The 25549-nt window shown below is 37.3% G+C and overlaps 2 protein-coding genes across 7 annotated transcripts in view; one reads left to right on the forward strand and one right to left on the reverse strand.

The window, feature by feature from the left end:
- Nucleotides 1-731: 731 nt before the first annotated feature.
- Nucleotides 732-25328, reverse strand: SGTB (small glutamine rich tetratricopeptide repeat containing beta). 2 transcript variants are annotated; one of them, XM_032675504.1, is made up of 11 exons: nt 24996-25328; nt 23468-23595; nt 18340-18443; nt 17531-17600; nt 13870-13969; nt 11507-11611; nt 8533-8671; nt 8383-8445; nt 5787-5824; nt 5458-5541; nt 732-4043 (listed from the first exon to the last, which is right to left on the reverse strand). In XM_032675504.1, exons 2-11 carry the CDS (start codon nt 23565-23567, stop codon nt 3932-3934), a joined length of 915 nt encoding a protein of 304 aa, XP_032531395.1. In that variant the 5' UTR covers nt 23568-23595; nt 24996-25328; the 3' UTR covers nt 732-3931. The 2 variants fall into 2 exon arrangements, with proteins under 2 accessions (XP_032531395.1, XP_032531396.1); XM_032675505.1 differs by having other exon boundaries at nt 23468-23663; nt 24996-25261.
- Nucleotides 25070-25549, forward strand: part of NLN (neurolysin) — a 56125-nt gene continuing 55645 nt past the window's right edge. For 2 of the 5 annotated variants that reach the window (XM_032675489.1, XM_032675488.1), the window contains exon 1: nt 25070-25389. In XM_032675489.1, the coding sequence (XP_032531380.1) occupies nt 25358-25389 (32 nt within the window). In that variant the 5' untranslated portion in view covers nt 25070-25357. The remainder of the gene's footprint in view (nt 25390-25549) is intronic. The other 3 variants (XM_032675484.1, XM_032675486.1, XM_032675485.1) reach the window with 3 other exon arrangements.

Here is a 25549-nt window from a genome sequence, read left to right on the forward strand (position 1 = left end):
AAGAGAAGCTCCTGGAATGTAAACCCCTAAAAGAAATATTCTGGAGTACCTCGCATGGCAGTGTATTTGTATGGTACACACACAGACATAGGAAATACAACTTGATAAAGGTATGATATAAGAGATAGCAGCTGGCACTGTTGGGGCACTGGCAGCTACAAAGACTCTGCTGGTTGTGGCTCAGTCTTTGAAAAGGAGTAATACAGCAAATCTGGCCCAGTTATCTGCAGTCATGAGCAGAGTTGTGTGTCCCTGGAATACAGGGCATGCTATAAACAGGCAAGTTGTTTCCCAGTTAGTAGGGAACTGAAAACTAAAACTGAAATATCTATGGTCACCCAGAGGTAGCCATTTAATAGAGAAAATGGTGATTGTCTTTGCTAGTTTAACACTAGGTAAACTAAGTGTTAAAGATTCTAATCAACAGCTTCTTGTATTTCTTAGCTGCCATGTTGGTAATTAGCTACCTTGGTTAGTTTTGACAGTATTTTACTTAAGGCTTTCCTATGTATAAAATCTGTAACCACAGAATTCAATTTTAAAATATTGTATGAATTTAGGACCAGCTTCCTAAAATGAGGGAATAAGTCCATACAGGAAAAAAATTAATTAGAACTCTATCCTAACTATCTAATAAAATGCAGAGCAACCAACAGGAACAGGTATTTTAAAGAATGCAATTTAGCTGTTACATTAGATACATCAACAGATTAAACCAGTAAAACCACAACTATCCAGACAAAAAAGTAAATAACTTTATTTATAATATATCCGCAAGATAAACTGACACAAATTGAAGGAGATGCAACCATATGGTAATAAGAGGTAGGAGAGATACAGAAATGGTAAAGAAGCTGCATTATGCCAGTATGACTTTTTGTAACCATGAAACAGTTTATTCTAAGTTGCACACAATTCTTTCTCAGTATGAGTGATTTTACTTTGTACTTGTTACAAGACTAGAAGTGCAAACTGAAACAATTTCTAAACTGAATATTTCATTAGGTATCTTTCAGACATAGTTAGACAAATATACTCCCACGCAAGCAGATTACAGGAGTTTACAGTTAAGTGCAAAATATCTTCCTCTCTTTCTTATATTCCGATATAAAACCAATTCGGTGTAAATCCATATTTGCTCAGTTAAATGATAAACTGCAATTGACGTTAAATTAAAGAAATTTACAGGGATTGTGGTTTAGCAAGATGAAAAGTTCAGTTACTACACAGGAAAAGATTCCTTCTTCACCCTGTGATTAAGACGTTGCATGACAGAAACAATCTAGCCTATTCAAGGAAAAGCAAGACTTTAACATAAATGCTCTCTCTGTTCCTGGATTCAATGGAAAAGCATGTAATGAGAGCTCCTGTTACTGGTTTCACTGTTTTTTGTCTAGGCTATAAAGCCCTTTTTGTTAATATACAAAAAACAAAGACTGTTTACTAGTGGCAGTATGTTTAATTGTGGCAGTTAAAGCACGTTTCTGAAGGGTTAGCTAATACCATCAACGTTTTAATAAATACTCTGTATTATCTCTACTGGAGTAAACCCTAAACATGACAGTATTGTAGCATGTGAAATTATTACAACTCTATGAAGATGATTTCAAGAGTAGTTTTCCAGGTAACTAACCAATGCTTAATTCCATTTAACCTTGGGGATTATTCTTCCATAAATCCAGTGAGCTACAGAGCTTGTACTTGACAGTACAACTTCTGCGGCCACTCTTTGAATAGTAATATAGTCCGTCGTTCTTAAGGAACTCTCAAGAAGTTCTTGACATTCTTTCTGTCTTAAAGTAAAAAGGTAACTGACTGCATCAAGATTGCTGTCACAAAGTAAGGATAAATTGAGTTTGTAGAGAGATACTGGCAGTGCTGTCCAGTCCACTTTGGATGTATTGGTTCCCCCTATCAAAGTCAGTGAAACACACTTTTGAGCCGTTGAAGATATGAAAGACAGAACTACGATGAACTGTGAAGTTAAGGAGGATATATGCTAGGAGCAGTGCTTCTCTCCTGACACAACATACTACTCCAAGTAATGTACAAACGCTTGTACAGTGTTTGTAGCCCACCTGCAGCAGCCATCAGTCTTTTCTGTAAATGGTATCCTGTCCTGCTAAATGTAACTTTTAACAGTTTTCTTGGGATCTGAGCTACCTCTGAAAAAAGATCCTGTTAGGGATTTTCTTTTTTGTCAGCAGATGTTAAGTTATAAACTCTTACATGGAAATGTATTTAATGTAAAGCTTAAGTATCTCCACAGCCTCAAAAAAAAGCACCTACACCAACTTAGAGAATTTAAAAAAAAAAAAATTAATGCTGTATATAGGCAAGCTCTATTCAATAAAGTATGAAACTTAAAAAAGCTATTAAGCTTTACATCTTTATTCAACAGATGCTAATATGGATTTCCTAGTTTTGTGTTTTCTCCAATTCCTTTCATTTCTCAATGGATCCAGCTGCACTTTTCTCCCTGGTTTAGCAGATAAAGACTCATGCCATAGATGCACACTTGTAATTTGTTAGAATCAAGTACATTACTTGTCTCCATTTGCTTCTAGTTGAGGAACTCTTTTTTGAGCACAAGATCAATCAGATATAAAGTCTGAGGTTCAGGAGTTCCTGTGTATTTCTCCATTTTGGAGTCTGTTACTCTTCCACATACCTTCTTCCAGACTAACTGGCCAACAGAGATCACTTTGTCTTAGAAATCAAAGCAGGCTCCTCAAATTGGTCTGGATATACAAAGAGGAAGCCTCCCTAGAGTAAGAACAAGTGATTGAAACAGAAAGCAATGTTAACAGTAAGCAGAGTAAAAAAAGTTAACATCGTACAAGTACAGAAGAGCAGTGGTCTCTGAAAGAGTAAGATTAACTGAGCAAGAAAAGCCAGGTTAGGAAGAGAAATACTACAGAGTGGAAAAATCACGACAATATAACCATCATTTTATGTGTACTTATACTTAAAAAAAATCCCCAATTGTTTAAGCCAGTGCTTTACCACACAGGAATAGAAAAAGAATCCTTCTAAGGCAGTTCTTTTTTTAATAAATTTTCAGTACTAGTTATTTGTATAGTCACAGGCTCAGTTTTAGCTTATAACAGTTAAGAATTTTAAGCTTATGCGAAATACTGCATACATAAGGTAATACAGCTTGCCATGCCTAGGAACATAGTGCCGTAATGCTGACCTCCAGGGCTACCATCATTATGTGAGGGTATACGTGGCAGTAGAAAAGCCTAAAACTTCCTAAAACTTTCCTTTCCCAAGCCAGGTTTCACTTTGATTTCTGTGTATTATCCTACACAGAATTATTGTCTTCTCTTTCTCTACGATTTTTGGTACTCCTTCATATGGAATCATCTCTCTCCCTCCTGCCCAGTAAAGTTGAAAAACATGTTACTCATGATGGCCCCTTTACAGGCTTAAAGAAACAGACTTCTAAAGCATTAGTGTTAGGTATGATCTAAGGGCACAGCAAATGGGCCTTTATTTCAATATCTGACAGAGAGTACAGCCATCACGGTTCTCATTGTAAGAATAATTCTCATTGTAAGAATAAGGTGCCTTTTACAGCAGCATTTTAGAGTTAAGTTGTTATGCAAGATCAGCCCACTGCAAAACTCCTTCCCCCTCAATAGCCCTGGAGATCATTCTAATGCACATATTGAAATGACTTGGACTTGAGGATTTTAATAAACCACCTATTCAGTGTATTAATTTTCAGAGGAGTAACTAGACATAAACGCTATGTTCCAAGTTATGTGCAAGAGATCTGTTTAACAGATTTATTCTTGTTTGCAAACACACACAAAGAATTTTCTGTCTTCTATTCAAGCAGAAGAGTTACAATGGTGCTTTTGCTACTAACTATGGTATGCATTCTCGGGTTGTATATCATTCCAATTCACATGCCTCCTTGAAGTCAGGAATGCTCTTCAGTGCTGCCACTCAAATATCTGCTCCGGATATGATTTCTCAGTTGCTCTATGAGCTCAGGGTTCTGTTGCTGTATCTGCTGTGCAAACTGCTGCCCCCTGTGTTGAAGTGAAATCAGCAAGTGAAAGCAGCATTTGTAAGAAAACAGGCTATCCCGATACAGCTGAAAGGTGCATTACATTGGAGTTAAGACTAAAGATGACTTGATTTATAGTGTCAAGGTATTTGTAGTATTATGACTTTATCTGGTTAAAGTGTCTCCAAACAGGATTATCATGAAATATTTATTTTCATTCTTTAGCACTTCTACTTGATAACATAGAGGAAAAAGTATTACCTTACACAGTAAAACAACACATCTGCTCCAGTGATTTGTTCCCTTCTTTTTGAGAGGATTTATTCTAATTGTTTAAAATAACTACTCTTAGAGTTGAAGTGCAACCTTATGTTAGCTTTCCAGAAATACAGTGTACAGCTGCCAGCTTCTGCTTGTGAACAAGATGTCATTAGTAGAAAGTAAGCATACTATTACATCCTTATGTCTTGTATGACTGAAGTAATATCAGTAATCTCTGTAACAGTTGCAGCTTAAGTGTTAAATTAATAGGTGACATTAACTCCATGTAAAAGGTAAGTATAACACTGGTTTACTAGAAAAAAACAAGTAAGTAAAAAAATACTACTTCACAAATAGCCTGGCTTAGCTTCTCTGTAATTTCTGCATTTTGCCCAAGCAGCAAATTATCAAGACAACTTTAAACCACAGTGCAGGTTGAAGAAAAGTCACCATTTTCATATATCTCTGTGTTTTTTGTGAAAATAGCATTTGGTTTTTGCAGTGGCACATCCCTATCTGTGATGTAAATTATAAATCACTACTGCCCTGAAAGGGCAAAACTTAAAAATAGTTAGAAGTGTGCTAGAATGCTGAAATAAAGTAAAATTATATTCCTTTAAGAAAACTTGGCATATAAGCAAACTGCATGCTTTTGTGGAGACCTTTCCAGATGGATTTTATCATCACTGTACTAGAAAAGCCTTAGGTTCTGGTTTTTGTAAAGGTACTCTTCATTTTACTGAGTTCTCTGAAACCTTCCTCATCTAAATGGAGGGATGCCAGAGCAGAACCTATGACTTGTTAAGTAAATCTGTAGCTTTTCTAATGATTGTCTGGGATATCAGGTAGTCAATTTATCCACACAATTTGAAAGCACATGTAGGAATACTTAAAGATTTAAAGGAATGTTTTTAATAAGTGGCATTAGAAGATAACAGTGTATGAGAACCAGATAGTGAAACTGAGCAGTTCAGTCATTCTAATTGATGGAAATGTACAAAGCAAACAAACAAAATTGTGGGAAACAAGTCTTAAGAGTTGTCAGTTTTAATAACAAATAGGCATACAGTGGGACTAGGCCACAGTGTAATTGGCTTGACACTATCCCTTTTAAATAGATGTTGCACTGATCCTACTACAACTGTAACAGATAAAACTATGCAGTTCTTACTTACGCATGAATCAGGCTAGACAAATCTGACAGGCCACCAACCCCGGCAGCAGGGCCACCAATGGCATTGGACATCATCCCCGACATCCTGGAAGAGTTAGCACAGTGTTGGCATTGAGGTGGGCAGGGACCTTTATAGTAAGCAGTAAACCCTAGTTCTTTTTTGAATTGCTGGGAGGAAATAGGCTGCAAGCAGAAGAAACTACAGTAGTTTTATTTACACTAAGTAAAAATAAAATTACCTTTTCAGAATACAGTACTATACACTTTTCCTCTTATTAATTCAAACCTCTAAAGACATTTGTTTTAATTGCAATCCATTTTAATACTTACAGTTGTTGAACTTGAGGATTTTGCATTAAGCTTGCTGCCTAGAATAGACAACATATAGCTGAAATTATAACACATTTACTACTTAGGTATCACTTAGAAAAGTGTGGGGAACAAAAAAACCAAAAAAACCCCACATGCTGTATTCTGTTTTATTACAAAATTAAGCTAAGTTTATGTCTTCTGCAAAAGGAATCACTACAGGAATGTATTTCAAGGATATGAAGCTGAGACAATTTGTTACATGTTGGCTAAAAAATAGTGGTTACAGATTCAGACATGAAAAATATGACAGGAAGCCAGTAAAAATAAAAACCCCAGAACCAGAAGACTAAAAAAAACCAAACAAACAAAGCATTGAAGACTTTCAAGGACAAAGATTTTCTACTAGGCTTTTTGAAGAAAACTTTGTATTTTGTTGCTTTCCTGCCTGGATAAATTAAGTTCGCAACTATTATTACTACTAGGTATTAACAGTTAAGATTATGGCCATAATAAATGGTGGAGTAAGCAGTGTGTGGACTTCCTTTGTAGCACAGTTTTGTGGTAACATGTATCTTCTGTGGTAGTAGTATCTCTTCCTACTTTGTAGTAAACATGAGGTTACTTAAATTTCTCATTCAAAGATACCTCTAAAATTATACTGTGTTTACCATAGTGCAAAGGTGTCTATGGACAGATGCTCTAGAATAAACAATGTGATATTTTAATGTTAGTAACATAATTCTTGCAGAAATCAGTGTCTGGATGAATAGACCACCAACAGGCACAACAGAGTACCTTCTTATTCACTGTCTTACTAAAGGTACTACAAACCCCAGATATATCCAGTATTAATTTTATTGATCAATATATTGCCATATATAGATATCTCAAAAGTAAATCAACTTTTTTCTCTAGTTAACAGTTGGATATAAAATGCCAAATTCAGGCCAATGCTATGGTTAATACAAAATTCTGGTTTAGTTTCTGCTATCGGTAATAAGGCTGATCTAGCTTAGGGGCCCAAAATGGAGGCTACAAGCCTCTAAGTCAGACAGTGAGGCAATTTTTCCCTTAAAAACAAAACAAATAACTACACGTCAGGAAGATAAGTCATTCGTTCCTGAATAAATGCACCGTGTTCTAGGCATGTGACCAGGCATCTTCTGCAAATGATCCAAAACATCCCTTCCCCCAAGTTAGTTCCATACTGAAGAGTATATTTTGATTCTAAACAGACACAGACTGAGTACATCATGTCACCAGTGAAGTGGTACACAGAGTTCCAGTGCAATTTCATCACAAATGCCATCAGAGAACTCACTCACTCCTTCCTTACATACCATTTCTATTATTTGGATCATGGGTGCTGGTTTTGGCTGGGGTAGAGTTAACTTTCTTCATAGCAGGGGGCTGTGTTTTGGATTTGTGCTGAACACAGAGGTTGATAAGAAGGAGATGATTTTGTTATTGCTAAGCAGAGCTTACAAAGAGCCAAGGCCTTTTCTGTTTTTTGTGCTGCCTCACTAGTGAGGGGGCTGGGAAGAGAGACAGCCAGGATAGGTAACCCCAACTGACCAAAGGGATATTCCAGACATCATGATCAGTATATAAAGAAGAAGGAGGAAGGGGGGTACATTTGGAATGATGGCATTTGTCTTCCCAAGTAACCATTACACATGATGGGGCCCAGCTCTCCTGGGGATGGCTGAACACCTGCCTGCCCATGGAAAGCAGTGAATTAATTCCTCAGTTTTCTTTGCTTATGTGCAGGGGTTTGCCTTCCCTATTAAACTTTCTGTATCTCAATGCACAAATTTTCCAGCTTTCACCCTTCTGATTTGCTCCTTGATCCTGCTGATGGGGGAGTGAGCAAGCAGCTGCATGGGGCTTGGCTGCTGAGTGGCTGTGAAACCACACCACCAGATGTATGGATCTTTTTTGAATACAGTGCACCTCTACACAAAAGCATTGATTGCAATGTCCTGTTCCAGTGAAGCTACCCAAGGGCTAGTAAAGTTTTAACTGTGTTCTCAAAGGAAGTAAGTTGGTTAGTTGGGGTTTTTTTTGGGGGGTGGGGGAGGGAGGTTGCATTTCGTTTTCTCCAAATTCCATTCTACAAAGTTCACTAATTCCATTTAGCTAAGAAAGCTAAATTGTACTGGAAGTAAAGGAATGCACTGTATGTTATTTATATTTGTTGTTTGAACACTTAAGGATGTCAGGGATAATTTGAAACAGTAAGAACAGAAAGGTCTCAAGTAGTTCTCCCCAAGAGTTACTTTAGTCCTTGTATTCATTGTTAACTGCTTTGTGAAGATAGAAGAAATTTTCATCATGCCATCGACAAGTGTTTTACTATCAAACCATCTACAAAAACAGCACAGCTAACCTATGTATGTTGTAAGATAGAATCCACTGGAAATAAGACAGGCACTACAGGAGATTTATACTTCGCTTCTTGTTTTAAGTGTAAAATTACATAGAAAAGTTGAAATTCAGTGTAATACAACCATTGCTATAATAGTAATTAAAACTCCTTGACTCATTAAACAAGAGCTTTTCTTAAAAATTCATTTTTAAAAACAAGATAATGTCAAGCTTGAGACATACTCACCATACTAATGAAGGCAGGATTGTTTATCAAGCTTGCCATGTCAAAACTCAATCCAGTTCCAGTCTACAAACAAATTGCAATCGAAGGTAAGTTTATCTAAAAACTCCCAGTTAAAACTGTTGTAAATAAAGAGATGCAGAGCTAACTTACGGGACTGGACATGTCTCTCAGTTTCTGTTCTGCTATTTTCAAATTTGACTTATAAGAGTCATTCTCTGGATCGAGATCCAGTGCTTTTTGGTAACTGGTAACTGCTTCTTCATATTTATTCACTGAGGTCAGAGCCAACCTAATGTGAAGTAAAGAAATCCTGGGTAGAACATAAATGACCATCAAAATATATAATGATACATTTTCTGTTCTAAGTGAAACAGTATCTCACAACTGATTTTTTAGCTTGACCACTAAATTAAAACAAGTTTTGCTACTGTGGTACTACTGCTTAGTGTAAGCACTTGTTTTTGCAGAAAAGATGATCCCTCAAGAACTCATCTTGCATTGTCTGTTTCATATATATATGCAAGTTTCATGAAAAATTCCTTGGCATCATCTAGTGATTTAGTCTCTATTTTGAGAGTACAAGCTGGATCCAGCATCTGTGACTTTTTGCATAAGCTCAGTAATTCCTCCAAGTGTTTCTTCCAGTCCTTTTGATCCAAGAGTTTATTTAGAAACGTACGTGGGCAAGTTGGGCAAAGGTAGTCCAGTAACTATCACTAACATGACTTCTGCAACTTCAAGAAAACAAATAGTGGACCCACAAGTTTCAGCATAATGGATTTTTGTCTCAGGATCAGTGCTAAGATTCTCCTTAAGGCTCTTGTACTTCAACAGTTGACAAATTAGTTAAATGGCATAGTAATAAGATGCTGTAAGAAACCCTTGTATCAGGGAAGCCTGCTTAATATTTTGAAAAAGACTCTTCTCCAGCAGTTCATGAGAATACAGGACAGATCTACTTTTTAAAACAGAATTGTTTTCAAATTCGATTACTACATTTAAAACATCTTTCTTTGAACTATTCCAGAAGTCCATCTGGTTGTGGTTTCAATTCTATCCTCTACTGTATTTTCAGTTTATACTGACCAAAAACCTAAACTGAGCTTTTCCACCTTTTGTAAAAAATCTGTGTAAGCCACATTCAGCTAGTTAGTACTCTAGTCCCCTCTTCTGATATGTGCTGAGCTAGAAAGACTGAGGTGGTAAGCCTGTGCTTACCCAATAACAAACCTTAGTCTTTTGTCTCAGGCAAGCAAGTTCAACGTGTTAAACACATCAGTGACAGCCATCACTCTCAGTAAAAGTGTGAAACGCCAGGAGTTTCCAGAATTGCTCCTGGAGGAACCCATACAATATTAGTGTCTGCTTTCTTAACACAGTTATCCTCATAAAAAACATTCTCCCTTTTTGGCCCATTAACTTGCCAAAATAGTTTCTGACCAGACAAGAAATGCAATCCGTCATTTCTGTGATGCAACAGTGCTTTTTACAGAAAAAGTATTTTAGAGCATTTTACAGAGAGAGTTTCTTGGAATACAGTACAAGTCAGAACAGTAGGCAACCATTTCTTTGCTCACAATTCCTACCCAGACAGGTGCTTTTTCAGGGTCATGCTGGAAGTATCGCTTTAAATTGATACTCCCACTTTAAAATGGCTCCCATCTCTGAATACTTCTGCATCTTTCTGTGACATATAAAGAATTTCTGTCAAATCCTGAGAAAAACTGATATGCCTGCATCATCTTGTCAGAAAACACATCTTCTTCAGTTGAGAAGGTTTCTGCACTTGGGATTTTTTTTTACTAAAAAACATTCAGCCTATGCCATGTTTATGCTATGTTTACTCATCTGCTGAGCTAAGCAGTGACTTGTAGCTCAAAATATGCCCTCTATTAAAACAATCAAAAAAGAGAAGCTTGATTGCCTGAGAATGGTCCCACCTATACTGTGTATCAAAGGAACACACTAGTCTTACACCCAAAACTCTAAAATAACCTCCAGTCTCCAATAAATCCAGCCTGTAGCTTCCCTCCCTATCACTGAAGTCAAGGGATCTTGGGTTGTGCTGTATGAAGAAACGATCTAAAGAGAATTGAATAGAACAAAACCAATTCAACAACCAATTCAGCCTAAAATTTCCAAATGAATTCATCATCTCAAAAGCTACTTAGTCTATGTTTGTATTAGTAAAATAAACTGTATCATAGAAAGTTTTCAAGTGATAGAATTCCATCATATTTTATGTTAAAATAAATGTTCCTGGCATGGTTTTGTCCCAGGTCAACATGCATTATCGCAAACAATTTTGGGGCATGGTTCAGAATTTAACACAGACCAGTGCAGTTTAGTAATAGGTCATTTGGATGTGGCCACTCCATACTGCAAACTAGATTTTAATAACATGGACATGAGCCATTTTGTGCCAACTTACCCAACAAACAATCCTAAGCATTTTTTAATTTACTGGTATTGAAAAAACCTTAAAAGCCATATGCAGCATTCAGCCCACAACCACAGTGTGTTCAATGACTGAAAAAGAAAAGCTACACATCTTGGAAGAACGGCCCTTCACTCAAGTCAGCAGCCTATTCAGAGCATTCCTGACATTCTTTTCAGATAACCCACTGCCTCAAGAGGCTATACAGTTAATCTCTCAGATACTACTGAGAAAAACTACCAAAGAGACATAGCTTAGTCTTGCTAAAATATTTGCATCCAAAGATCTATTGAACAGAAAAATTAAGGCTCTGTTCTTGCTAGTGAGAAGTCCCAGTGCTGTTTTCTAGCAGCATCATGAGCAGATCCACCATTCCAACTGCAGGATTTTGATTACTCATAACTAGGTTGGAGGTAGAAAAAAACCCATCATGACTTTCTAAACCGAACTTGCAAAGTTGATAAATTGAAAGAAAAATATTGAAAACTGTTGAAATCTGATAAAAATGCTGATATCAAAAATATATAAAAAGAGCTGACAGCCTGATAGGGTCATCCTCAGAAAATTGCTAGACTTTCAGAACAAGAATGTCAGCTAAGTAAAACAACCTGGCTCCACTTATTTCAGAAAATCGATGGTTATTTACATGTGGGGTTTTAGTGTTTACTCAGATTTGTATTAGCTTACCCCATTCTTCCATATGCTTTGCTGTACTTTGGATCTATTGCTATAGCATTCTCACAGTCCTTTATTGCTTCCCTGTAGTTGCTGAGCTTACTGTGAGCAGCAGCCCTAAGAAAAAGATGGTAAGGAAAGGAGAGAGCTTTGTCAAAAAAAACCCCAAACCAACAATAAAAGAAAAAACCCCAAGCTTAGACACTCACATGTTAGTCTTAACTGACTTTTCATTCACTATTTAGGCAATCCTTACCTTTCCTCAATTAAGTAGAGTGAGCAAATGTTATAAGTATGTGTGTAAGTGCATTGCTAGACTATGGTTTTGGAGAACACACACTCACCTTTGAGGACACATAGGACAAATAATTCTAAGGAACAGTTTTAGATCCAGTAGATGACTATGCACAAAATAAATCATAAAACCTATTACAAGAAGTGAAACTCTCAAGTAATACTTTACATAAAATCCTTGTTTAAGGAAAAGTATTGTATAAAATTGGCATTTTCCAGCAAGAAGTATAGTTTTACAGGTATTCAAAGGAATGCTGTGATTTTTCCCTGCTCAGTTTTTTAGAAGTCAATTCATGCTTGCAGGTAACTCGGAATACCATTTCTCAATAACCTCTGAATTACTAAATTACAATTGCATTTGTGTACTGGAGAAATACTGAATGTTGCAGATGTTAATATAATAAGATTAAAGACTTGGCCAAATTAAAAAGGACACATTAATAATCAAAACTTCCCCAGTCTGAAAGGTCTCAAATTTGTTCTTTCTTGGTTTAAAACACTATAGTAGAAATAAAGCCTTTTTCTTTTTTTACTAGGATTCCTTTCTACTGCGATTACCTCCAAACTGCATGATTTTTTCTGACTTGGATTAAAATGTCTTCAAAATGGGACTACTTACCTATTTTAAATATTTGGACTGTTTAACATTTGTCACACTCCACAGATGCCAGTGGAGATTTACAAATAAAATGGTACAGTACTTAACCTTGCATGTGTTTGAATAGAAAATGGTTTTTTCCATGTTCACAAAAAAAATTATACAGCCAGTTAAAATTTCAAGGGCATCTCAGCTTTCTTTTTCTCACTGCCGTGAGTAAAAAGAAATACCATTGAAGGCAGTATGTCTCCATGGCTCCCAAACAAGGTCAAGAAAGATAAGGCCTATATTTACGCAAATACCATATCATCCACGAAATTCCAAGCATCTTATGTTTTCTTTTAAGTAATTACATACAACACTGTGCTGATCAACATCAAGACTCATTTTGGTCCTCACAAATGTGATAGGTGATGATGAAACACACAGAGTAAAGTATTTCTACTTTTGCCAATTACAGATTTGGTGCTTAAGCCCATTCTCCTGAGGAAACTCCCAGAGATTTTGGGAAGTTTTTCAATCTGGTCTTAATTTCCATTTTATACCTTGATTCACTAATGTGATGAGTTTTCCCAAGGAAAATAGATGATTTACACTTTGAACTGCTGTCTTAAGTATGTAAAATATTAACAAACCACACATTTCCTTTCCCTTTACATTTGCCTCAAAACACTGAATCTTTCATTTTTATTTATCACGAACTAAACTCTGGAGTAATGGAAACACTACTCTTAAACTAGAATATTTCACTGGGTACACTGCCATAAGGTCAGATTGACAGCACTTAAGTTAATATATCCTAAATCCTTAAATTAATAATGGAGGCACTCTGGAAGGAGGCTCATTCCAGCATGGCTCACAGATGAGACTGCCTTTGCTCTTAGGCTGGTCTTCCAGGCAGCAGAAACGTACTGCTGCAACTGTGTTAACATGCACTGCCAGGCTCATCTGCTGCTGAATCACTACGTCTTCACTACGGTGAAGAACAGATTTTATAACGAAACCAGAAAAGCAGCATTGTTATTGTTCAACAGGTCACACATTAAAATGCTGAGTATTTATAAAATGCATGAAATCTCATGGTATTCCCACACTGATGATTTTTTTCCTCAGGGAAAGCCAGCACTAGGGGAGATACAGATGGCACCTGAGTCACTACACCACCAGAAAAAAAAAAAAGGCTTTTACTACTCTCAACAGACTGGAAATCACAGCCTATGTTATGATTTAATGTAGACAACTTAACTCACAAAACCTGATCTCAAACATTACCAGGCATTTTAAAGTCCATATTACACCTTTAACTGATACAGAGATGATGCATGAGCTCACTTTAACTTCAGATATTTTTCAAATCTAACCAAATAAATTCTGAATACTGAAGTTTTCTAGCCCTGTGTTGCTTTGACCTACTTCACAATTTATCTTTAAAATAATGTTAATCAAGTTCGGGAATGAAACGTGTGTATCATTTTGATTTTACCTGTTGCAGTAATAGACTGCATTGTTTGGATCCAGTTGTATAGCCCTAGTGTAACAATCCACTGCAGCACCATAATTTTCTTCTTTCATATGATTATTACCTGAAATAGATTACAAAAAGCTCTTAAATAAGTTAGAAGATATGGTGCTCTGTATGGAAAAATAGAGCAGCTACCTTACAGCACGTATATAAGGGAATTATGACTGCCCTTTTTTGAGATACATTCTTTTAAACAGAATTGGCAGGGAATAATGAAATAAAAATATCTATGTCTGTAAAGTTTATTATGTACACTGTAGTCCACCACATAAACCATCCTCTTCGCACCTTGGTATTTCACACTTTCCAGTTAGTTTCTGCTGTTAAGCAAAGATCACTTCATTGAGAACTGTAATTGTAATTGCAGTTCCACTCTAGTATAGACTCAGTCTTAACTGTCTTTGCAAGCCTCATAATCCAGTAGGCTACATTAATTTCTTAATTTCATTTTCTTATATGTCCCAAAAACTTGCTTGTTATATAACATGAAAAAATCAAACAACAGCAAAACTAAGCACTTTTGTGATACCATGTAGTTAATTGAATAAGATAATGAAAACTATGTATAGCACCAGCAATCTAAAATGACTCAAAGGTAAAATTTCTCACCAACAAAGCTCAGAACTTCTACTCTAAAACAAAGTTTCACATTTCCTACTTTTTAAGTCCATCAGAAAAAAACCCCAGAAACATTTATATAACTTCTCTACAGACAGAAAATTCTGCAGTAAGCTCTTTCAAAACAAAAGACACTTTACATATTCTTTTGTCCCCAACACAGGACAGTCTTTCTAGTTTCTGTCTTTCCTGATGACACAGAAGTAAAGTAAAAATCCTAGTTCGGAGTGCCTCAGTTTATGATTGTCCCTGGGTCCTGCAATTATCAATTTTTGGCCCACTAGATCTTACAGAAGCCTTGGTTTCCCAGAAATGTCAAGAAATCGTCAGGAAAACTATAGACTTCCACTGACTTCCTTGTATTTTGGCAAAACATTTGAACCTTATCCTAAAACAAACAGGAGAAGGAACAGGTCAGTAGGTTACTACTGATGCAGATAACTGCAAAAGCAAAGGCTGGAAAAGTTCAGTCAGTGCAACTGAGTCTCTGACAGAAAGCAAAAGACTGTGGAGCAAGCAGTCCTAAGTGTTCGAAAACAACTGGTTTTGAGTTTCTTTTTAAACATGGAGAACTTAATAAACAAAACCAGATTAAAGTAACTAAGTATCATCAAGGTAGTACAAAATTACCTCTTCCCAATAGTGCTATTCTTACCCTAACTATAGTCACCAATCCCTTCCAGCGAGAAGGCCAACAAACTGTAATTGCATGTATACCCTTCAAATACATACAGAATGTAACAATATCTTTCTAATTTCTAGAGGCCCACTATCTACCCAGCTTTCCTTTGTTCTAAGGTAACTAACTGGATTTAGGTACACTAAATCCAATTGTCAGATAAAAAATTTGCAAGTTAGCTGCACTCAACAAAATTGCAACAGTTAATGTTCCTTTAAAACAAAACTGCCATCAGTGACCATGAACGTCAGAATTTATGATACTGCTCTGAACTAAAGATGACCTGCGGTACAGAGCTACATGTGATCTAATATCAGAGCATACTTTTCGCGCTCTCTCTCTTTCCTGCTCCAACTCGGCTAAAGGAAAACAGAAAAATAGCTAGATCTACTAACTCTGCTGAGAGAAAGAAAAGCAACTGTATTACTGTATTTTAACATCATACAAAAACTCTTAAGACCAAAAAAACCCCACAAATGGTTATACTTTCTGAACATGAGTCCTCTACAGGGAAAATACTACTTATTGTTATAATTTATGCTGTGGTAATACACAGATCTTTTTAGGATGAGACCATCATTACCCTATACAAACCTGTACAATCTGTGCTCTTACACAGGTTACATTAAGCCAAAGTGTCGAGTGATATGCAAGTGTAGGCAAGTAAATTCAAGTATTTACTGTCTGAAGGTTACATTACGTTCTGGTTTTCTAATGACCAAGACAGACAATTTGGCTATCCGATTTTGTTTTGCTATTCATTAGTTAATTTTTACAAGTATTAGGGCTGAGTTTTCGGAGTAGAGGAGGAGCAGGCTGGTGGCCACAAAGATGAGGGAAGTTATTCCATTAGTAACGACATACGCATAATATGAGGAAATCAGAGTTATAGAATTACAGTATTATAGAAGATACAGGTCAAATGGGCTTCCTCAAGTTACCTAGTTCATCTCCGTAATTCAGGGCCAAAAATACTCCTCACTGAAAAGCATGATAGTGGTCAATATGCATATGAAAATGCACCATTAGAAAGCAGTAAGTTTTAATTTTATTACAGGAAATTAACCAGAGGCATTTCAAGCAGTTCCAAACTGCTTACTAATGCCCCTGACAACTGACACTTGAAATGGTCCATCAAAATTTAGACACTTTCAACTTTTCTCAGTAGAGCCATGGAATTCCTTTTGTAAAACCATACAAAGACACGGATTTAAAATAGCTGGAACATCTGGAAAGTGCTGACTATCCCTACAGTCCAATAACCATACTGATAGCTACAAGTGTTCTTCACTTTCCATGAGTTGACAGAAACAGACAGCAAAATGAAAAGCTAGCATGCACCACAAGTATGTTATGACTTACGAACAAATTTTCACTTGTGACCCGACCATGTTTGAGCTCTTTACCCTTCGAATTAAAGAGCTAATGAGCAACTTCAAGAATTAGGAAAACTTACTTTCAGAGCCAGTAATGGACTGCATTCATGACTACAGATGACCAGTTTTAAGATAAGACAGACATGGAACTCATTTTACTCACTGTCAAAAACAGCAGAACTTTTTCCACATTATTGTCCTACAACTTTTGAGAGAGTTACATCTGCCTTGTAATTGACATTTATTTATTTTTTCTATAAAACTCAACTATCTGAAAATTCAACAGGTTACAAAAAACATGATTCATAAAGCTTCAATCCATAGCAATTCCTAACACTTTTCAGTGCTACCTGCTTTTTTCCCCTCCCCTCTCTTCTTTTTTGAAGGGAAATAACACGGATGCTTTCTTAGATAGTATTAGTAAAGACTTCTATGGTACAGCTGCATTTCCTCACAGAACAGCAATAACAGTTGTCAAAGGGAAAATAAACAACTGGCTTGTCTGCGATTACAAAGCACACAAATGATTTCACATATGTGAAATACTAACCCCAGTAAGTTCACAAGAATTTTTGCATTGGTGTAAGCTTTTTACCATCACATAACCATTTCAATATAAGTAGAAACTTGAAGAACAATTCCATGGACAAACAGAGAAATCTATAGTATGTCAAAAAATAGCTGTTCATTCTTTAAAGCTTCTGCCAACTTCACATGTAATCCCTTACGTTTTAAACAACCTCCAGAGCAGGGAGAGAATAAACAATATTTTCTTTGCTCCCAGATGGAGCAATCAATTAGACCTCATACAACATAACAGTCACCAGAGAATATAAACTAAAGTTTTTCGTGGGGTGTGTGTTGCCCAGCTGCTATACTATCACTACCCATGATAACCCAAAAATATAATAAGAGCATAAGACAGTTTATTTCTAAGTTTATTACAAACCTTCATCCTTCAGTTGGTCAGCCTTTACAACATTCTCCGGTAAAGAACCTGAGAGAGGCAGCATGTCATTCTGTATGGGAAAAAAACAAAGGGTTTTTTTTCATTAAAATATAAACCCCAATTTTATTAAAAATTTCTGGGCAGCATTGTGTCAACAAACAACCAGATTTTCTGTAGTGTACAGGAAGTGTGAAAGAATTAAATATCACTAACACATCCTTAGAAGAAAAAGATAGCTTGCTTTCTGCTACTGAAAAAACCTTATGGCTCACCACGTGTTTTAAGGAAGTCAAGGAGAAGATAGCTGGTATCTATTCAGTCTTGCTTTCTTAACTCTGACTTTCCTGTTTACCATTCTGATGGTTCCTGTACTTGGGATCTCAGATAATATGTCTTATTAGTACACACTTTTGAAGCTCCCATTTTAAGGTTAGTGTTCAAAATTGAGCAATTAAATTATTTCCAGAAATGAGTGAGAAGCGTCAACAGACTACCAATGACACACATCAGATATTTATCTCTGGGAATTGCAAAATGTTTAACTGAAGGATAAAAACCTTGAAGTGAGAATGAGACATCCACTATTGAGTAATTTTCTGGAATTGTCCTTGTCTAGCTGAAATTAATTCCTCCCACTGCCCCAAAAGATTCTCATAATGCTAGCCTCTTATAGAAAATTAACTTTTCTCATGTTTTCCTTTAAGTTATCACATCATTTTGACCTATAGAGCACTTAAAGATTGTGCATTCAATATGAAACCTTAGCACATATTGGCACAGTAACTCTAGAATCTAAATGAAACTCTTACCTTGTGAATAGAGTTTGTGAACATTTCTATCAAATGTTGTGGGGGTGCAAGATGAGTATCTTCCAGGTTAATCTTAAACACAGTCTCCAGACACTGAATTGCAACTTAAAAGGAAAAAAAAACACACCAGTTTCTCAAAACAAGCATAACTTCACTAATTTATTTATAAAGCTGTGACTCACTTCCTTATTCAGCTAGTAAAAGCAGCTCTTTGGAATAAATCATAAAATAGAGAGGCTACCTGATCCCCATAAAATTGGCTTGCTGAAAAATATCTAAGATATACACAATCCATAGATAGTTTGGCCATTATTTTTCAAGCAATTTAAAAATTTTATTTCAGTTCTGTGAGTCATTTAAAGCCTTTTTTTAAAATATAAAAATATAAGGATTTAACAAAAGCACAAAATACAAGCTCATAATACAACTATGCATGTGCATGTGCCACATACCCCACTAAAAGCATCACAACTACCACATATCTGAGTGGCATAACAGCTGGAAGGAAACTGCTCACCTTTACTGTAAAGAATAAAGGCAAGATACTTGTTATTCTTATCTTTTTTTTGTAACAAAATATATTCATTTGAAGACACTGTTTATGAATAAAATGCTGCATTAATCACAAACCTTTATTCTATAAAAAAATATATATGCAGTATCCTTTCACATGTTCAGTTGTGTAAGGATTAAATGGCCTTCCCAAACCTGCAATAATGCAAATGCACTTACAGTAAGCAATTCTAAAAAAAAGGAGAGCCTTACTAAAGTTTTAAATGTGCTCGCATATTTTTAGGCAAAAGAAGATCAGTAGCAATTACTGTATACAAGTCTGGAGAGAGATATATACATTCTGTTATTTACACTACTGTGACTTATATAATTATTTTCCCTATAATCTTAAGAATCTAGTAGACTTTTTAGTAAGGTATATTATCTAAATGTTTTAGACTTAAAAGTGAGGAGGAACAAAGAAGAGTCTTTGTAAAGCCTATTTTGAACAGAAAAACAGCTTTTTTTAAGTCAAGATATACAAGACAGATAACCAGGAGTATCTGAATTCAAATTAGGTATCAGTAAAAACAGATTCTTAGTATTTAAACTGACCTTCAGGCCAATGTTAATATAACAAACATATTTTGAATTCTTATTTGCATCATAATAAACCTGAACACTAACCCAAAACTAGTAAAGTAAAATTCCTGAAAGTTAACAACAGTAAGGCCAGTTTGAGGAGCCTGTTTTCTATGTCACAGCTGGCAGAAAGGGTGGGGGAAGTAGATTTGTGAAATAGACAGTAAAACCTGGAAGATATAATTTTTTAAAAAAAGGGCAACATAAAATAGAAATTATTCACAAAAAAGTAAAGTATGATAAAAAGTTAAGGTTGATAACATGTAACAATTGAATACACTGCTAAATATGCATGCAAGTTGCTCCTCTTAAAAATTTATCAATTTGTCAGGTTCTAAATTACCCAGTAAGAGTGCTGAAGGATTTGGGTTAAACTTCTTTGTCTCCTGCTATGTAGAACAATTTAGTTCTTTGTACAATAAACACTGATATATGCTGGATTCTGAATTACATATTAATAGTACTTATTACCAGGCCTATCATAAAATCAGTGGAATTACACATCTCTTTTTTCCTTATATGACTTAATAGGAAACCTCTTGCAACAGTTTACTTACCAGTCTTCCTCACCAACTTATTTTTACCTAAAGGCACTCCCTTTTCAGAATGCCTTATATAATCTGTAGTTTTGCATAAATTTAAGATACAACCACCTCCCTTATCTTTCTCAAAGCATTAAGTTAGTGACACCAAATCTCTATGATACAGGAGAGTTTTGCAAAATGCAGCAGTGCAAATTATGCGTGAACAAAACAATTCTGAGTATAGTATTATTACTCAGCATTTCCATTAAATAATCAGTTGTTACACTGAACTCCCATATTTCTCCTTTAAGTGAAAAATGGAATTTTTATTCCTTCTAATCTATCTGTGATGTGTGTAATAAAATTAGGAGCTCTTACGGGATGAATTCATAGGTTAGAATAATAACCACTGGTTAACATTCAAGCCAACAACAGAAACCCACATAAAAATAAACACTGCCAAAACAGACACTTTTCCAAATCAGAAGATGTAATAGGTTGTGACAAGATCTATAACTACTCTACTTTAATGTTACATAAAAACCTGACCCCAGTAAAGTCAAAGGAGTGAAGACTTGTTTTCGCTAGAGAAGTACCTCAGGAGGTCATGCTACCCCATTATCAAAGCAAGCACTATCCACTGATGCAAGCTCAATATTATCAGTGAGTTGGAAAGACCTGATACACTATGTGAGCTATTCATCTTTTCCTATGTTTGATTTCAAAGACCAAAGTTATCTGTTCTCTTGATCAGCTCCACCATCACACACACTTTCAGAGGCCTCAGCTTGAACTGACCACCTTGCAAACCCATACAGGTCCCTGCTGAACGGCTGGGACTCACAGACACACCCACTATCTGACAATAGGAGCAACTGGGCTATGCTGGAGCCCAGCTCTGTATTCCCAATGCCACGTAGCTCCAGGATTTTTTGCCACCCTAATACAAATTGCAAGCAACATGAAGGCATGAGAGCCAACATGCAGGCTGTTGATCGCTAAATAATGCGCATGAATTGGGCTGCTGAGGCCCCTTTAGTACTCATTACCATCCTTCATCTTGCATATAACCTTCCCTGTGTCAAATATTGTATGCATCACCTGCATTGCCTTAAAGAAATTACTTGTGGTACATTGATCATAGAAGTAAGAAAAAAAATAAATCACAGCCTTGTGCATGTTGTAGATATTTTAAGTCCACAGAAATCGGTGCTATGAAAGAAAGAAGGGAGGGGAGGGAGGGAGGAATAACTGCCATTTAAACATGGTCTAAAATATAACTTAGAAGAAGTGAAATTTCTAGATCATACAAAATAGTTGAGCACTAACCACCAAGCGACCTGTATTACTGCTCTAGATCCTAGGGTATTGTGTTTCTCTGGTCTACCTTCCAATTACTCTGCTTCTCAAAATAAGGCATTTTTATTCATCAAGCAAGTACAAAATTCCTTGAGGAAATTTACACTATCACTGACATCCCTATATAACTCACACAAGCAGAATGAAGGTTATCAACAAAAATGGAGTGTGAATACACCCTAGACTTGTATTTTCAGAAGGTCTCAATTTTATTTGCAATCTTCTAGCTCTTTTTGTTGTTTTATGGGAAATGGGAACTGTCTGACTTACTTCTTGGCAGTCACTTAATCAGTCAGTGTTTTATCTTTTCACAGACATAAAGTACCGACAAAAACTATCAGTCAAGGTTTTTGATCCCTTATGTCTGCATCTAACATTAAATACTTCAATGGGTAGGACTTGGGCTACTGCTGCTCTACATGTACTAAAGATATTTTGCACAACTGAGTCAATTTTTCTGAATGCCCGCCTCCTACCCTCTAACACATAGCATATGGTACTGCGCTTGTGGCAGCATAGAGCTCTAAAATTAGGATTTCAGATCTGCATTAAAATGCTAAATTTTGCATCAGTATTTAAGCACAACTGAGGTTTTATAATATTTTTTATTTAGAAAACTGAATCTTAAAAGTTGATTCCTTCATATAGACACTGGCTAAGGTTGCTCTAAGACATGTTATCAGGTAAAATTTCAATCATAACCCAATGTTTATCAGTTTCATTATAAAAACAAAAGGAATACTCTTCATCTCTCATTATATATGATCTTCAAAAACGTTTTCTTTCATCAGCTGAATATCATCATAATCTGATACAGGTTAAATTCATTTGATGGCTACTACTTTTCAAATGTACAAAATACTCCAGATTATTATATAAAACCAAATCTTTTAGCTTTTATTCCTTCGGAACTATCCTTTGAATAGAATGACACAAAGGTTTCTTTCTTATTTACTCTGGTGAACAACCACACTGTAAAACCAAGAGACACTAGAATGAACCACATCCAGGTTTATCTTTTAAGTTGACGCTTCTGAGCAGCAGGACTTGCTTTGTACCTCAGCAAAGTCTCTCCACACCCCAGATTTCACAGAATTTAGTAATCTACTGCCTGAAATTACTTACTGCACTGCTGGTCCTAGACTTCTCCCACTTACCTCCAAATTCCTCCTCTGGTTGAATAACCAAAGACTGTTTGAAACAGTGCAGAGGTCTTTTAAAAAGGTGCTATGAAATGCATCTTTATTCTTTCTTTCTTAATTCCAAAATGTGATACCACCTGACATGAAGTATCAAGAAATTAGGAAAAAGGAATAAGAGCAGTGTGAAGGAGGAAGGCAGACACCATGAAGTTACAAAGACTTAATGACTGTCTATCAATAAAGGCTATCTGTCCACAGCTATGTACGCAGACAGATGAACTTGGGTGTATAACAGAAGTTATACTGAAAATACTTACTACCATGTGCTCTTTGGAACCACTACTAAAGTGAAAAAAAAACTCAAAGCATTTATTTTATTTTCCATGTTCTTAGGATGTCTTAGCCTTCCCTTGTAAATTACATGGAATTCTTGCAAGTACCAAACAGGAGTTCTTCCCATAAACCAAACCCAACGTATGATAATTGTTTTACTTCCTCGGTGGCAAGCAGAGCTACTAAAGAGATACAAAATGCAGAAAGAACCCAAATATAAAAGAGAAAAATAATCAGCAGGCAAAAATTTGTGGGACATATACACAAGTTGTTACTAGAGTCTGCATTACAGTACTGCTTAACTTAGAATCTAGAATTGTTGAGGTTAGAAAAAGACCTCTACAATTGATGTGATTCAAAGTATGTTTCTCAAAATTAAGGTAGTACACATGTAACTTTAGAATATTTTTTAAATTGAAGATGTCCTAAAATTAATAATCTCAGAAACATTAAGATCATGATTTTATTCACAGATAATATTAGATGGCAGTTTTAGTTAGTCACTCCAGTTACTTTCTGTGATATTATATATAAAGCAATGTAAGACCCGTATATATACATATATATATATATATACACACACATATATATATGTATATATATATATATATATATCTCAGCATCTTTATCACTTACCTTCCAAGCTTTCTTGTTCATCTGGAGTAAAAGTATCCATCTGACTCTGCTGTCTCAAGAAATGGATGACTGCATAAACCAAGCGCTTGACTGATGACATATTGAAATTGATTCAGTTTCTCCTATGTCTTAAAAACAACAGGATCTCTTATTTCAGAAAATTAATTCCTACAGTATTCCAGTCTCCTAGTGACCTCAGTAACAAGTACATACAATACACAAAACCTTAAAAGCCCAATAACACGATGCCTTGAAACAAGCAGTGAAATTGTATGGATTAGGGAAAACTGCTACAATTATCTAGCCTATCATCAAAAAAGTACATATTTCTTCTGATTCATTACTGCAGGAAAGTTGAATCAGAATCACAGAAGGGACGCACAAAGATCATCAAGTCCAACTCTCAAGTGAATGGCCCATCACCAAGGTTAAATTAATTTAGTGACTTATTCTTCATTTATAGGGAGTTCTTTTATGGTTTTACTTTTATTTCTAAGACACATGCACTTGCAAGAAGGAGCATGTGCTGAGGTCAAAACCAATTAAAAAGCCACAGTGATAAATATAATGATACAAAGAAATATACTTCAATAAAAGGTGTTTGTTCTTTGGTGTGACATGGGTGTTATACTTTAATCAAAGATGTTCTCTGGTGTTACATGGTGTTATAATTGAATAAAAGGTGTTCCTTCTTTGGTGTGACATGGGTGTTATACTTTAATAAAAGATGTTCTCTGGTGTTACATGGTGTTATACTTGAATAAAAGGTGTTCGTTCTTTGGTGTGACGTGGGTGTTATACTTCAATAAAAGATGTTCTGTGGTGTGACATGGTGCTACGGAACAGTTCATTATCACTTCGGACAAAGAAGTGGAACACTGTGACCTCAGTACACACTTGTGATTAGAGACACTACTGGCTCAGTCTGATTTCCATTTAGCATCAGCTAGGAGTTACATAACCTGGAGGACAATTTTAGTTAAAACTTTCCAAGTTATTTTTCCTTAAATCCTTTTGATTTGAAAGGGTTTGACCCTGTCCAGCTATCGGGGCAAAGCAGGTTTAAAAGTGAGCATTAAATGAATGGCAAGACCAGGGTCAGCCCCTCGCTCCATTATTTTCTCCCCACAACGCGCGAGCGAATCGGTGTGCGGCCAAACCCACGCCACGCAAATCCCGCCGTGGGGACGGGGAGAGCCAGGAGGGCCGGGGGAGCACGGCCGGGGGCACCGGGGGTCCCCGACCAGCTTCCCCGCGAAGGGGCAGCGGGTTCCAGCGCCCGGGCGCGCCCCCGCGGCCTCGGAGGGGGGCCGCGCCCCCACCCCCCGCCCACCTCCGCGTTCTCCCCCGGCCCAGGGCCGCTCGCTCGGGCTCCAAGGACAGCCCTGCACCGCCCGGCACCGCGGGGACCGCGGCCGCACCGCCCGGGGTCCGATCTTCCCCCCCGCCCCCGGGCTCTGCGCACCGGGGGTGCGGAGAGGCGGCGCGGAGCCCCCTCGCCCCCGCGGGAACGAGGCATCTCTCTTACCGTGCGAGAGCTGGCGAGTCCGCGCCGCCGGCGGCTGGCAGAGAGCAGGGACGCGGGGCCGGAGGAGGCGGTGGCGGAAGCGGATGCGCAGGGCGGCGGCGAAGCGGGGCTAAGGGCTGCGCTCGCCAGTGGACAGAGGGCGGGGTGGCGACGGGAGTGAAGCCGGTCCTTCCTATGTTTCTTCTTCCTCCTCCTGTCCGTCCTTCCTTCTCCTCTCCTCTTCCTTCTCTAGTCCTTCCTACTCCTCTTCCTCTGCTTCTCCTCTCCTCCCCTCTTCCTCCTCCTCTGCTCCTCTTCCCCTCCTCCTCGGATCCGCCTTCCCCGTGTCCTCCTCCCCCGCCGCCCACCGCGCCGCCCTGCCCATGCTGTGTCTTTGCGCGGGCGCGGTTCGCAGGTAGGGGCGCAGGGAGGGTGGTGCCGCGGGACCCGGGACGGGGGCGGTCTCCGGAGTGGGTGGGGGTCGCCTGGCCGGACTGAAATCCATGGGAGCATGGAGCTGCCCGCGGCTGACGGGACATCCCTATCCCTCGTCCGAGGAGCCGGGCCTGGGAACT

This window comes from Chiroxiphia lanceolata, chromosome Z (genome assembly GCF_009829145.1).
Source record: "Chiroxiphia lanceolata isolate bChiLan1 chromosome Z, bChiLan1.pri, whole genome shotgun sequence".
Lineage (NCBI taxonomy): Eukaryota > Metazoa > Chordata > Aves > Passeriformes > Pipridae > Chiroxiphia > Chiroxiphia lanceolata.

Coding starts and splice junctions, on each gene's coding strand:
- SGTB (XM_032675504.1), bottom strand. CDS start 23,567: ATGTCATCAGTCAAGCGCTTGGTTTATGCAGTCATCCATTTCTTGAGA. Junction 8,672..11,506: donor AAAGCATATGGAAGAATGGG/GTAAGCTAATAC, acceptor ACTTCACATTAG/GTTGGCTCTGACCTCAGTGA. Junction 5,825..8,382: donor ATCCTGCCTTCATTAGTATG/GTGAGTATGTCT, acceptor TGTCTATTCTAG/GCAGCAAGCTTAATGCAAAA.